Source organism: Monodelphis domestica, chromosome 4, assembly GCF_027887165.1.
Source record: "Monodelphis domestica isolate mMonDom1 chromosome 4, mMonDom1.pri, whole genome shotgun sequence".
Taxonomy (NCBI): Eukaryota; Metazoa; Chordata; class Mammalia; order Didelphimorphia; family Didelphidae; genus Monodelphis; species Monodelphis domestica.
This window is the reverse complement of record NC_077230.1, coordinates 93,497,516-93,512,237: the sequence shown is the minus strand read 5'-3', so window position 1 is coordinate 93,512,237 and position 14,722 is coordinate 93,497,516. Positions and strand designations below refer to the sequence as shown.

Sequence of the window (14,722 nt, the reverse complement as noted above, 5' to 3'; positions counted from 1 at the left end):
AATCTCTGTGCTAATGAGTCCCAAACCAGTTGCAGTCATCCCCATTTGCAACTGTCAGTTAAATAGTATCACAAAGTTACTCTGTCCAAACTGAATTGGGATATATCAGATAAGCAGTTTTTTTTTTAAAGTAACTTTAAGAAACCTTTTTACTGAAATGTCAAGTAACTTTTAATTACCACTATGGACTTCATAGCCTCAAACCATCTTATTCTTCCCTAACTATACCAGATAATTGATGATATAGCTATAGTAAAACAAGATGCTAGCAAATAAAAAGATAATGAAAATGTCTTGATTTTCCATAATGAAGGATGCTCCGAATTTTCCAAATGGTACAAAAAATTAAACATAACTAATACCAAGTTGTTTTTCAGTTGCCTCTCCACCATCGAGCTCCAATTGCTTTAGATCTAGCTTTCATCCATGGAGAGTCTAGTATGGGAGTGAGCTAGGTGGTAAAAGTCTCTCCATTTTATAGATAAAATCTGAGGCAGAATAGGGATGCTTTAAATGACTTTCACTCAACTTTCAATAATGGCTTCCTACTTCAGCTGTAAAACAAGTCTAATACTTGCATAATTGTAATTCTTGAATGAGAAGTCATATAAATTGCTCAGTAACACTTAACATCTTATATAAAGATAATCTGTTAGAATATCAATACTACCATGGCAATGATGAAAAAGAATAAGATGCCAATTCCTTGAACATTGTAATAGTTTATTTTAATGTTTTATACAGCTAATATTGGTCTCCAATAAATTATATCAAGTTATAAGTAAAGGCTCTTTACTTTTCCTAGCTTCCCTCCCCCTACTACCTCAACTTTACTTTATGGAAAATGCAAATGGGACACTGGGATATTTAAAGCTCCTGCAAGAGAGATATGGTCTACCATGACATATTTTGACAATTAGGGATTATAAATTCGTTGTGCACCAACTATGTGTCTCTATTGTCCAGATAGCACCTATAAAACTTAGAAGCAAACAAAGCATTAATAAAGGTATCAAATTTTACCCAAAAAAAATACTCAGGAAAAGTTCTTGGAATTGGCTGTATTCTTTAATAAGAAATGGCAAGTAATAGGGGAATTTAAATTATTCAAACTGGAATCAATTTGAATTTGAGTCTAGTTCTTTCCTTTGTGTGAATTAGTTATTTTTTCCAATATTGCTGTAGCAGCTATGTTTATCTAACAAACTCACACTCACAATCCCACTCTATTCAATTTTAATATGGTGTTTCAAGGTTTCTTCCATGGATACATATACAAGAAAAGAGGATCCTCAACAGTTTTCCTCCTTCAAGCAATATTCCAAAGATGAAATAAATACTTTAAAATCTTGCAAATGGCAGCATGTAATATATCTTTGTTCTGGGGCTTATTTCTACCACTCTAAATCAGATGATTATCTAATATTATAAACATAATTCTCCAGAAGACACCCAAGAATCCCAGCCAGCTGCCTGCTGTACCATATACCCTGATTTTATTAGATCTAAAAACAAACATACACATGGCAACAGCCTAAGAGGCACAAAGATTCCACTTCTCCCTTAAAGCAAGTTCTTAACACAAAGACAGGTTTGAAATCACACAATTCATATGTTTTAACACAGAAAGATGATGTAATTGCTTTTGCTCCAATCACTAGACCTCCAACATCTCAGTCTATATGTTGAACATTATCAATTCCAAGGTGACATCAGATAAGAAGCTACTTCTTTAGAAGTCAAAATTTTAGATAGAGGTAAACCTTGGAATCACTTACAAAAGCCTTCAGAATACTGCCAACCTGAAGTTTTCAGGAAATATTTGACAAGTTCTGGGTAGTCAATTATTTTCAATGAGTATAGGAACATTCTTAGACTCTATGCTGACACCAAAATGGTAAGAATTCATATCACCACTAAGAAAGTATTATTTTGGTAACCCATCAAGTAGCTTAAGCTGCTTGCATGGTACAACCAGCAGATTTTTTTTTTTTGGGGGGGGGGGGAACTCAAGTCTATCTACTGCATTACAAGATACAAAACAAAAGGAAAACATAATCCAATAACTCTTTTCCTAAGGCCAATTTATTATCCTAACATGGGTCTTGAATTTAATATATTCAAGAGCAAATATAATTATGTGTATATAGACAGTTTTTTTTTCTTGGAAGGCCAAGAGGTAGGGTCAGACATTACATGAATACATATTGAGAATATTTTTAGATCATCCTTATTGATACTAATGTGTAACCAAAAATAGATTTGCCTTCCTTCACTCTTCAACAGAAAGGAAATTTTCAGCTAAAAGATTTGGGGTGTTGTCATCATCATTTTGGACCATGAAAACAGAATGCAATAGCTATGGAAACCATAAGCCAAATACAATACAAAATGAACCGACACAGCACCTCTCTGTAAACTTTTTTTTTAAGTACATTAACTATCTAGTTGTCCCAAGTTGTTCTAATTTGTACCATGTAGTGGTTTTTCTTTTAAGAAATTAAATCAGAACAAAGTAACTCTTTGTCCTTTTTGTTTTTTACAGTTTTTTTTTACATGAACTGTATATACAATTTTTAAAATAGCTGCACAATTTTCTCTCTGTTAGAGAAGTGCAGTCCAGGCAGACCATGCTTCTCAGTATATTAAAAATATTAAATAAAACCCAACCAGCTTCATTCTCTAATAGCCAGGCTGGCTGCAGAGGGATTGGGGAGTTGAGAGTGTGAGGGAGTGGAGAACAGGCAGTTGTAAAATGGGAAGTCTTTCTTCACAAACACACTACTTACAAATCTCAAAGTTATCTCCTTATCTTATCCCTGTCAGTCACAGCATCTTGGAAATCTCACCTTAAACATCTGAGATCACACATTGCTAGCTTTGAGATGAAATCTGTTGCAACATGCACATATCAACTGCCCACTCAACCAACTGCAACCCTGAGGATTTTTCTGGACTGGTTGAAAGAGGAAACAGAAAGACAATCCCTGCTGTAGAATTGCTTCTCCAGTTTACAATTCCATGTGTTTCCCAGGATGTTTCTTGGACAAGCATGCATGGCGTTGTCCTCTCATGATTCCACTCTCCACAAGCAGATTTCTCCTCCATTCCTGGATCCCAAAAAAGCCACCGTCATCCATCCAATGGTTTCCCTAGGTAAACCAAAGTCACCTCCGTGTTGCCATACACAGCAGATACTGCTGGGTATAAGCAGACCTTTGGCAGTCCTCTAAAGGCAACCCCAAGGAACTCATAGCCACGTTCAAAAGCTAAAGTCTTATCTTCCATGTCTAAGATGACTCGAATCCTTTCTCCTATCTGCAAACAAAAAGAAAAATTAGAAGAAAAGTCACAAACCACTAGCTAGAAGACTATGAAACAGAATCTAGGAAGTTGTCAACAAAACTAAGGCTATAACAATGTGAATAACCTAAGAAATCAGAAGTCTCTTTGTAAAATGTGTGTGTGCATGTATATTAAAATTTGGGAAAATACATGTGTGTGATGTACAAAATAGATAATAAATGCACAGAACCAATTCCACTATTATGGCTAATAATAATAACTGATATTTAAACATTTTTAAATCTGTAAATCACTTTCCTCCTTGGAGCTCCATGACAAACTGGCATGATAAGTACAAGTATTATATTGCCCTCACTTTACAAATGAGAGAACCTGAGAAATTAAATGATTTGCTCATGCCAGATAACTAGTCAGAGAAGAGATCTGAACCCAGGTATTCCTGAATCCAAGTTGAGCATTCTATACACTGCACATTCAAACTCCATGCCAAGGCCAAACCCTCTACTTGTGAACTTAATCTCCTCTCCTTCAATCATTTCTTCTCTCTTTCATCTTCAATTTGCTTATCTACTGGCTCTTTCCTCACCATGTAGGGTTCCCCTCATCTTTAAAAAAAATTTATTTGATCCTGACACCCCTTCAAGTTATTGTCCTATATCTCTTCTTCCCTTCACAGCTAAATAAGTCTATATATATTCATTGCCTCCATTTTCTCGCCTCTCTCACTTCTTAACCCTTTGTACAGCTTAGATTCTATCCCTTGAAATTGTTCTCTCCAAGGTTTAGCTCTCAATTGCTAAATCCTATTGTTTCACAATCCTCATACCCTGACACTATCAGATAGCATTATTCCTGTAAACTCTTCCCTTGGCTTCTGCAACACTGCTCTCTAGATTCTCCTGTCCTCAAGATCCTTTGGCATTATCCATTTTTCATCCATTAAGCATGGATGTATCCTAAGTTTCTATCTTAGATTCTCTTCTCTCCTTTCTTTCCATTCAATTGTTTTCCTTAGGGATCTCATCAGCTCCTATGAGTTCAATTATATTTTTTACCTAGAAGAATCCCAATCTATATATTGTTGTAGTGAAAATTTCACCTTTTAAGATTGTTATATTAAAACTGTGGCCGCCAAGGAATTTACTTATGAAATTCCTAAAATGAAACACTCAGGTCAGGATGGAATTTATTGTGGGTTTAATCACAATGGAAGTAAGAAAAAGGAGAGGGAGAGAAGGAGAGAGGAGAAAAGGGAAAGGGGTTACTCAACCTCTAGCAGGGATCCAGAGGGAGTTAGGCCCAAAGGGGCCAAGGTAGAGAAGGAAACAGTCCTTGACTCACGTGACCGATCTGAAGGGAAGCTGTCTGCAGGCCTCCACCTTGCTCAAGCTTCTAGCATGAACTGGCGTCTAGCCCTGTCCACAGGAAGTGAGAGAATTCCAGAGGCTGTTCTCTCCGTCACTTCCTGTGCCTCACAAGTGCCAATGGTGGCTCAAGCATGGCTTAGGACAGCCCAGGTGGGCAGTTAGTTATTTCTTATTTGTCCTTGACTAGCACATGCCCGTGTAGTGTGGGTGTGCACAATTTTTGGGTGCTAGACCAAGATGGAAATTTTTAAAATTCACAATATCCTGCCTTAAAATCTCTCTCCTGAAATCACGTCCCAAATCACCAATTGCTTGCTGAAAATTTCATCAGAAACTCAAATGCAACACATCCAAAACAAAGTTCAATATCTTTCTTCTCCTACATCTGGTCTTTCTCAGCACTTCCTTATTTCTGTTAAAGGCACCACAACTCTCCTGATCAGCCTTGTTCATAAACTAAATGTCATCTTTGACTCTTCTTTTCCCTCATTATCTTACTATCCAGTCAGTTGCCCCACCTTGTCAATTCTACCTCCACAACATTTCTTGCATCTGTCTTCTTTCCATTCTCATATCCACCACTCTCATTCAGGCCCTTACCATCTCTCATCTAGACTACTCTAGGAGACTCTCAAATGGTCTTCCTGAAGCCATACTCCATAGAGTTATCAGAATGTCTCTTAAGACACAGGATGATCATGTCACTCCTGTTCAAAAAATTTCTAGTAGTTCTCTCCTACACTTAGGAAAAATAAACTCTTGAACCTGACATTTAGCACTCTCCAATATTTGCCCTACTTATCCATAATTATTTCATATTATTCTCCCTTAATACACTCTATAATTCCAGCCAAATTAGACTACCAGCTACTCCCTGAATCTTGCATTCCATTTCCCATCCCCACACCTTCATAGACTATCTTGTATACCTGTAAAAACACTCCCTCCTCCTTATCTCTGACTCTTAGTATCCTTAGTCTTGACAAAGATGTCATTTCTCCTAGAAAGTCTTTCTTGAATCCTCTTAGTTTTGTTTCATTAGTGTTCTTTCTTTACTCAAACAACTTTAATTTTTCTTACTCTCTATGTAGTTTTCTCTCATACCCCCAACAAAGGATATAAATTCCTTGGGAAAGGACTTTTTTGCCTTTGTATTCCAAATAAAGTGCTCAGTGTTCATTGAAATTAATTTAATTTTTTCATCCAAAATTAGGAATTTCCATATCATTTACTTTTATTACAAATTAACATGCTGATCAAGGAAGAATTGAATGATGTGCCCAGTTCAATCCTACAACCCATATGCCTTCTATTTGAAGGAGTGTTTTCCTAAGAAACAACCACTGGAGTATATTATAATTTGGCAAAAATGGAAAATTTAAAATATAATAAGTTTTAGATTTTAAAAAATTTCTTGGGGTCAGCTGGATGGCTCGGTAGATTGAGAGCCAGACCTAGAGACGAGAGATCCTAGGTTCATATCTGGCCTCAGACACTTCCTAGCTGTGTGACCCTGGGCAAGTCACTTAACTGCCTAGCCCTTATCGCTCTTCTGATTTAGAACCACTAAAAAGTAGTGATTCTAAGACAGAAGGTCAAAAATTCATGGAAGGAAAAAAAGGCCAAAAGATAACTAGAAAAACAATAATAATGGTTATCAAGCTAGAAATCCAACTACGATGTTACATCCAACTTTCCCCACCTATATTAGACACACACGTGTATATATATATATGTATGTATATATATATATATATATATATATATATGGTAGCAGTTATTTCTGTTAACAGAAATAGTAAATATGAGACCAGTTACATAATTTGAGGATCACCAGCTTAGAGTTTAAGGCTATAATAAAAATTAAACAAAGCCTGTGATCTACTGGACCCTTTCTTAGAGAAATCTTTGAAGCCCTGAGAATATAAGGTGAACCCAGAAAAGGATATCAAGCATTAGAAATTACATTTTTGATAGGAAAATAAAAGAACAATTTTCTTTGTGCTAGAAAAGATGGCAATCAAAGACAAGATAGGATTGATTATATACACATTATTAGAGAGCAGCTCCATGCTACTGAGGAAGATAGAAAGGAAATGAATCCTTTTCCAGAAATCATCTCTTAGGGAGTTCAGAAATTCCCTCCACTAATAGAAATCATTTCAAAATTCTTTCACAATATCCTCCAAGGAAGACAAAATAATGCAATGGAAAGAACACTAAATTTGGAAGTAGAAAATCTGGGTTCAAATCCTAGTTCTTTGTACATTAACTTTGTAATGTTAGATAAGTCATCTTATCTCTCTGGGACTGACTTATAATATGTTAAAAGAGAGAAATGGATATGATGACTCCTAAAATCACTTCTACCTGCAGATGTATAATTCTATGTGAAGTTGCTAAGGAAGATCTGGAACAAATCCTTAGGGAATATTAGGATTCAGTAATAAAGTAAAAAGGAGATATGATCACCTTAAGGATATGCTAGGCCCACAGCTTTTGTCATCCAAAACTTTTCTTGTGTGATTCCAGGGTGTGCCAATAGCAGGCAAGGCCCAGTTTCTCACCTGATATTTTGGTGCATTGTTGCACTGTGGAAAACTGCCATTGACTTCCCCATTATGCAGTAGGTTATTGTCCACTAGGTTCCAGCCCCAGCTCTGGTCGTCACTGCCCAGCAATGCCACATAACCCTGACATTGCATTGGGGCCCGTTTTGTGGCAATTCCAATCACAGCCACAGTGCCCAGGGGGCCCTCCCACCAGACCTCCCAAGCATGACGGCCCTCACTGAAACCAATCTTGGTCCTTGCACCATCAGTGCTCTGGGCGATGGGATTCCGATGTAAAGTAAATCCATTCTTCTTAATGTAGACATTCCTGGAACAGTCATTGGTGCTGAAGGCATGTTGGAAGGCACGTACCTATAAATGGTGAGACAGAAGTCCAAAAAAAAAAAAGAAAATTAGCACTCCTTATATATTAAAAATCACCTGAACCTCAAGTTCTATATACATCTATACATAATACATTAAAAATAGGAATTTTTTTTAAAAAGCTAAAGTTTCTAGATAAAACAAGACATTAAACCATCTTTTAAAAAATTACAGCCAGTCTTTAGCATTATTTGAGCAAAATTTCCAAGTAAGTTATACAAATTGGCTCATACTGAACCTAAAAGTCCTATGATTTATGTTTGAATTGGGTCTCCTCATACTATAGTTCTGTGAACTTTCTGAATATAAGTACAAGCTTTTAAATGTCTTCTCATTCATCTCCATCTATCTACTTTTAAAACACAAGTTTTGTCACTTAACATGCTAGCTATGCAGTTTTATCCCATCAGCAAATTTAATAATCATCCCTTCACCTATCACTGACAAAAATGAAAGTTCAATATACCAGGATACAGGACAGAGGCAGAGGGTATGCCATAAAAGCTCCACACTCACAATGAATAATCAAACATGAGTTGATTAATTAGCTGTCTACAGATCTATATTATCATTTATCTAAACTATCACATTTCTCCATCTTTTACATAAGAAAAAAACCAACAAGAAACACTATCAAATGATTTGTTGAAATCAAGATATACAATGTCTAAAATGTTTCCCAATGAACCTTTCAAAGGGAAGGAAATAAAGTTAAATTTAGCTTGACTTGTCCTCAGTAAATCCATGCTGGTTCCTATCCATCGCTGCTTTCTTTTTCTTCTTTTTTAAGATATTTTATTTTCTCAATTATGTGTAATAATAATCTTCAACAAACAATTTCTGAAATTATAAGAACTAAAATGTCTCCTCCCTCCCTCTTCTCTTAGAAATGGTAAACAATTTGAAAAGAAAGCTCAGAAATTACTAGGCTAATGATAAATTCTATTATGTTACAGAGCATGCACTGCAAACTTACCAATCTCTAGTTTCTAAATTTTTTTTGCCTTTTTTGAAAACAGGTATATTTCCCCATTTCCAGTCAGTCTTTCACACTTCATGATTCACAAATATTAACAATAACTTTACAACTACATGTGTAAGTTTTTTAGCTCCTTCTAGAATGGAAGGAATTTGCCTGATGTAGTAATTTAAATTATATGGTTGTTTCTCTCACTACCTCCCTACTTATTTGGAACTTTAAATTGCCCTTATGAATGCTAATTCTGTCTTTTCTAGTCAGATATCAATCTCTTTGAAGAAAATGTGAGTTGAATAGTTATACTTTCTGTTATCTATTAAGATATACCATCCACTACCAAGTAGTAAGTTCTTTGTCACTTTTCTTGTTTCATTATCATCATGAAATTCTCTGAAACTCAGTACTGCCTACTATATCTCACTACTTCTCTAGGCTTGTGCTGGCAAACCTATGACATTCATACCAAAGATGGCATACAGAGCACTCTCTGCAGGCACACACGCCACGTCCACCCCCACCCCACCAGTTCATTACTAGAAAGGAAGAGGGACTTAGGTAGAGCTGCTCCCTTTCCCTCTCCACAATGCCTGACATTTTTTTCCACTTTACCTACCTCTCCAACCAGTAGCCCAATGGGAGCACTTTCTCTCTCCCCTGTATGGAGTAAGGGGGAGGGCACAGCAAAAGTCCTTAGTGGGGGGAGGGGAGGAAATGGCACATGATCTCTAAAGGGTTCACAATCACTGATTTAGGCTAACATATTCAACACCTTCTACCATCACATCTCATTTCATATTACTTCTGTACAGATCCTCAACTCCAACCCAGTCAGCTGGCTTCTAGTCTTTCATATGTGACTTGTTCCCATTGTTAGAACTTCTTAAAACATCAATAGCTGTGTGCTGTCTTCCTCTTGGCAACATTGTCTCTGTTATGAATTATAATATTTTTAGACAACACAGACCTTCAAGTGACTCTAAAATTTATGAAAAAATTTTAATAAATGCAAACTCAGCAGCATTGTCCTGGGTCCTCCACCTTCTTGCCCGATATTATTCACAGAATGAGCCATAATGACAAACATCTTTTGAAGTAATTCATCCTCCAGATAGATAGCATCTAAATGCAACTGTTAGAACTTGTAAATTAAAGCTCCAGGGGAGACTATATACCAGGTCAGTTAGCCTTACCATTTTACCTCATAGCAACTTTAAAAAAAAGTAACCATTTTACATAAGCTGTAATCATTTATCTTCCTTTAATAAATTCCACTTTTTGGTCTTTGGGTTTAAAAAAATGTGCAAGTCAACCTACATTTAGAACAGGATACCAAAATATTAAAATGAATAGAGCTGTGAGTGGCACCTCCTTATACGGTTAATCCTCATTACTTTTAATAATTTTAAAAATAATAATAAACCTGAAGAGTGTGCCATCTAACTAACACTACCTTATTGTTTTTCTGTGTTCTATTATATACAACATAGATTAAATAATCCACATCTATTTTTAGAAGCAGTTCTTCCCAGGGAGTCTTTATCAATGAAGTTTTACTATTTAAAAAATCATCTGTTCCATACAAATTTTATAAGCATGCTTTCATCTCTCATTGACAAAAATGCTCAACCATAAGACAGCACAGTATAGTGGAAAGTTCAAGTTAGGAATCCAGCTCTCATGCCTATGTGACCATAGGCAAGTCATTTAATCTTAATGGCCCAAATTTCTCATCTATAGAATGAAGAAAATTAAACTAACCTGGCCTCTATGGTCTCTTCCACTTGAAAATCTATGGCCCTAGGACTGCAACTAGCATCAGAACAAAAAGAGTTAAAATTAGGGGAAGAAATACCCAAACTATTTTCAGTCTTTTACTAAATGACTTCAAAGATCACCAATAGGAAGATAATCCTTAAATACTCTTTCCCATTTCCTTTTTTTTTTTAATCCTTACCTTCTATCTTGGAATCAATACTATAAGGCAATAAATACTATGTATTGGTTCCAAGGCAGAAGAGTGGTAAGGGCTAGGCAATGGGGTCAAATGACTTGCCCAGGATCACATTGCTTGGAAGTGTCTGAGGCATGATTTGAACCCAGAACCTCCCATCTCTAGGCCTAGCTCTCAATCCACTGAGCCACCCAACTACCCCCCACCCCCAATTAATTTTTTGAAAGCTTTCCTATACAAAAACTTCTCTCCCCAAGGTCATTAATAACTTATTTCTTGTCAAATCCAATGGCCTTAATAAATGCTTGTTGCTCTTTGTACTGCATTTGACATTGCTTTTCATTCATTTTGCACAGTTCTTCTCTGCTTCCTCTTCTTTGTTCTGAACTCCCCATTTTATGAGACATCTTCAAATCTTGGTACTTAATCCTTTGTTTTTTTTCCCTTTACTCTCTTCTCCCCTCATTTATCCATTTTAATTTGATGTCTTGTCACTTCAAATTCAATATGCCCCTGCCCAAACTCATTATATTCCCCCCAAAAACAGCTCCTCCTGCCAAATTCTGTCTTTCACAATCAGTGGTTCCAGCTTTTTATGCCTAGTATTTAGGCACAAAATCTTGGCACCATCTTGACTCTTTCTACTTCATGTTCCCTATTCAAGCACCAAGGCCTATATTGATGCTCTTGTTCAGTTATTTCAATTTTATTTGACTCTTAATAACTCTATGTGGGATTTCTTAGCAAAGATACTGGAGTGATTTGTCAACAATGACGAGCCCCCCAAAAGTCCTAAAAACGGGCTGGGGAATGGACCTATAAAGTAAAACAAATCTAAACTATTTATTACTAAAGGAGAAGAAGGTCCAAAAAAGCAAAGTAGCATGCCAAGGGTCATATAATTAGTTATATGTAGAGCCAAAGACTAAAACTCAGTGATTTGTTATGGTAAGCTATCTTCTTCTCATGCCCATGCTATCCCTTCCATCCTCAGTAAGAGTACTACTTCATCACTACATACCAGGTCACCACAACACTCAAAGCAAACTTCCCTGACTCTTGGATCTCCCCAATTCCTGCCAAACTAAACTATCTTTACCACTACTTTCTTCAAATCATTTCCTCACTCAAAAACTCTCATTCTGCCTATTTTTCCTGTACTAAATTTAAGCTTCTTTGCCTAGGTGTTAACATCTCCTAAAGTCCATCCCCATCACACATATTCACTTAATGCCCTTTTTTGGGCGACTAGATGGGAAAGTAAATAGAGATGGAACCTGGAGTCAGAAGATCTAAAATCAAATCCAGCCTCAAACACTTACTACTGTGTGACCCTTGGCAAGTCAATTGACCCATTTGCCTCAGTCTTCTCAACTATAAAACAGGAGAGATAATAACAGCACCGACTTCCCAGGGTTGATTGGAGGATCAAATAGGATAATGTAAAGCAACCAGCACACTGCCTGACAAATAGAAGGTGTTGTGGCAATACTAGCTTTTATTATTATTAAACTCCCAAATATGCCTACAAATTTTGTCACATAAAGTTTCATTCAGGTTCTATATAAATTATATGCAGAGAGGCACCTGAGTATCTTCTCTCATAGTATTCTGCTTGGAATGTCTTCTCTTCTATTAATACATTCAAATCTTACCTGTCTTTAAAGAAAGCAGCTAAAGTTACATCATCACAAAGTCCAACTATTCCCACATAGATTTATTTCCTTCTTCTCTCCAATATCCTATTATGTCCCTTAGGAAATTATAAGCTTCCACAAAACAGAATTCCTCTTTTTCACTTTTGTATACTTCCTTGTACCCAAAACGTGGTTAATAATTGTTAAATGATTAATCAAATGATTAACAATGTATTTTCCCAATCTCCTTCATTCTTAGAAGCACTAAAGGTAAAAAGTTTTAAACAGAAAAAGTGTAATTCTATTTCTGTGCCATACACTCCTGCTATCTGAGGAAAGGATCCCTTAGTGGTGGCCCCATTAGACTGACATAAAGACTGATCCTGAACACCTGAACAGAATATAACACACTAAGGACATATTTGTTAAATATTCAGGGATTGGTTATATTTGATAATACCACAAAAGCTAGACACCCTAAATATTAGTTGTACATATCTACTTTCTTTAATATAAAAAAGCAAAAACAATAAAATTAGGGAATTATAATTATAGATGTTTGGGAGAAACTCATTTGGCCAAACTCCTTGGTCAGATGTAAAAGCTTAATTTTCAAAAGTCTACTTCCAAAAGTTTTCCCCTGAATTCAAGTTCTTGAATTGTTGTTATGCCAACAAACACTAATTTTTTACTTAGAAAAAGTCTATAATACCTAAGGTACATCAAATATAAACTCATAACAAGTCACATTTAAAGCAAAAGAAATCACGTCTGAGTTACTGGGGGAAACTGCAAATACTTCTTTTACATTTTAAAGCTATAAATGATGGTGGATTTTGGAGTATCATTTAGATCTTAGGTAAAGAGACTTAGACAGTGGTAGCTTCACTGAATTGTTTTCCAATTTGTTGAACTGAGATTTGAACTGAACTGAATTTTAACTAAAGAGATCACAATGTAGCTTCACAAAATTGTTTCCTAATTTATTAAATTGAAGTTGTGGTTTTAAAGATATTTCATAGCTTCTTCACATAAAGATAGTTTTGTACCCAAGTCCCATTGACACGACTGACATTTTTGAAACTTAAGTCATAGCCCTCCACTCTTTTTAATACACATCAGGTGCAACTCTGGGCATCTATTCTTTGCTCTAACTGAACCCATTCCTAGCTCCTCCCAATTGTTTACATGGTACTGGGAGTATTTCCTTGGTGGCTTCACCACACAGAACCCAGGAATCATCACTTGAGAATTGTTATTTCCCTCTATGACTAAGATGCATAGGTGAGATCCTTGAACAAACAGAGCGAGCGGTGCAGGTATGAGGAAAAAGAGAATTCAGCAGCTACAACTATCAAAGTGGGGCTCAAAAGAAGAGAGAATATGAGAGCTGAAGAAGTGCTGCCGGGTGGGGCTTAACAGGGTTCCTACCCCTTGAAAGTTTAGATGATGCTTGGGCACAGTTGGGAGCCTAAGGCATAACAAGTTCTTAGGCCAGGGCAATAAAGGCTTGTATTTATGACAGGGTGACTGGAGAAACCAAGCTTTGGAGAAGAGCGGGAAGTGACGGCAAATGCTCCAAAAGAGATGGGGGAGGAAGGGCGGGGGAACGGTGTAGTGACAGCAAGTGCCCCAGTGAAAGAACAAGAGATAGGAATGGGGGGTGGGGGGTGGGGGGAAGAGGGAGGGGATGCGACTGCAAGTGCCCCAGTGAGAGAACAAGAAATGTAGAGGGGGGGGGGGGGGGACGACGACTGCAAGTGCTCAGGTGAAAGAACAAGGGATGGAGGTGTGGAGCTCCAGAGAAGCCGATGCTCTTTGGGGCAGGGCTGTCTCCAAGAATTTAATCAGCTATGGGCTGGGCTGGTCAAAGAGAGGCTGGGGACAGAGACGGGCAGGGGCCCCTGCTCGGGCGGGCGGGAGGGCCGCCGAGGGAGACGGCTGCAGTGGCAGGTCCCCGGACTCACTCACCTTGGCCTTGTAGCTGGGCAGGTTGCAGAGGATGTCGGTGCGCAGCGCCTCCTCAGCCAGGCTGCGGGCGCAGAGGCTCCGCCACACCTCGCTGTTCTCGTCGCCGTGCAGGCAGCGGTACCAGTGCTTGCACACGAGCGCGCAGCTCCGCAGCTCGGCCAGCTCCAAGTACGAGAACACCAGCTCCAGCACCCGGCTCGGCAACCGGCCGCCGGCCCCCGGCGACCCCGAGCCTCCGCCGCCGGCACCGCCTCCGCTGCCGCCCGGAGCCGCCGCCGCCACCGCCGCCGGGGGCGCCGCCGGAGCCGCCATCGCCGCTCCTCCAGGCGCCCGGGGAACGCCACGACCGCCTCCCGCCGTCTCTACCCCGGAGGCCGAGTCCGGCTCAGAGGCAGGAGCGGCTCCCTCTTTGGCCCCACCAACCGCCGCGCCGAACCCCCGCCCCCGCCCGCACTGGGGCGTCCGCCAGCCCCGCCCCACTATGGGCAAGAGACGCTGCGTCCGCGCGGTCGCCTCAGCGGCACCGTCCCTCCTTTTCCTTCCCTCTGCCCGTGTCTTTTCTCAGATTACTCGCG

At 38.5% G+C, this 14,722-nt stretch overlaps 1 protein-coding gene across 2 annotated transcripts; it reads right to left on the bottom strand.

The window, feature by feature from the left end:
• Positions 1–702: 702 nt before the first annotated feature.
• FBXO45 (F-box protein 45) lies at positions 703–14,583 on the bottom strand. 2 transcript variants are annotated; one of them, XM_056797181.1, is made up of 3 exons: positions 14,148–14,583; positions 7,146–7,597; positions 703–3,318 (listed from the first exon to the last, which is right to left on the bottom strand). In XM_056797181.1, the coding sequence occupies exons 1-3, from the start codon at positions 14,457–14,459 to the stop codon at positions 3,315–3,317; spliced, it is 768 nt and encodes a 255-aa protein (XP_056653159.1). In that variant the 5' UTR covers positions 14,460–14,583; the 3' UTR covers positions 703–3,314. The 2 variants fall into 2 exon arrangements, with proteins under 2 accessions (XP_056653159.1, XP_001374111.2); XM_001374074.5 differs by having other exon boundaries at positions 7,241–7,597.
• Positions 14,584–14,722: the final 139 nt, after the last annotated feature.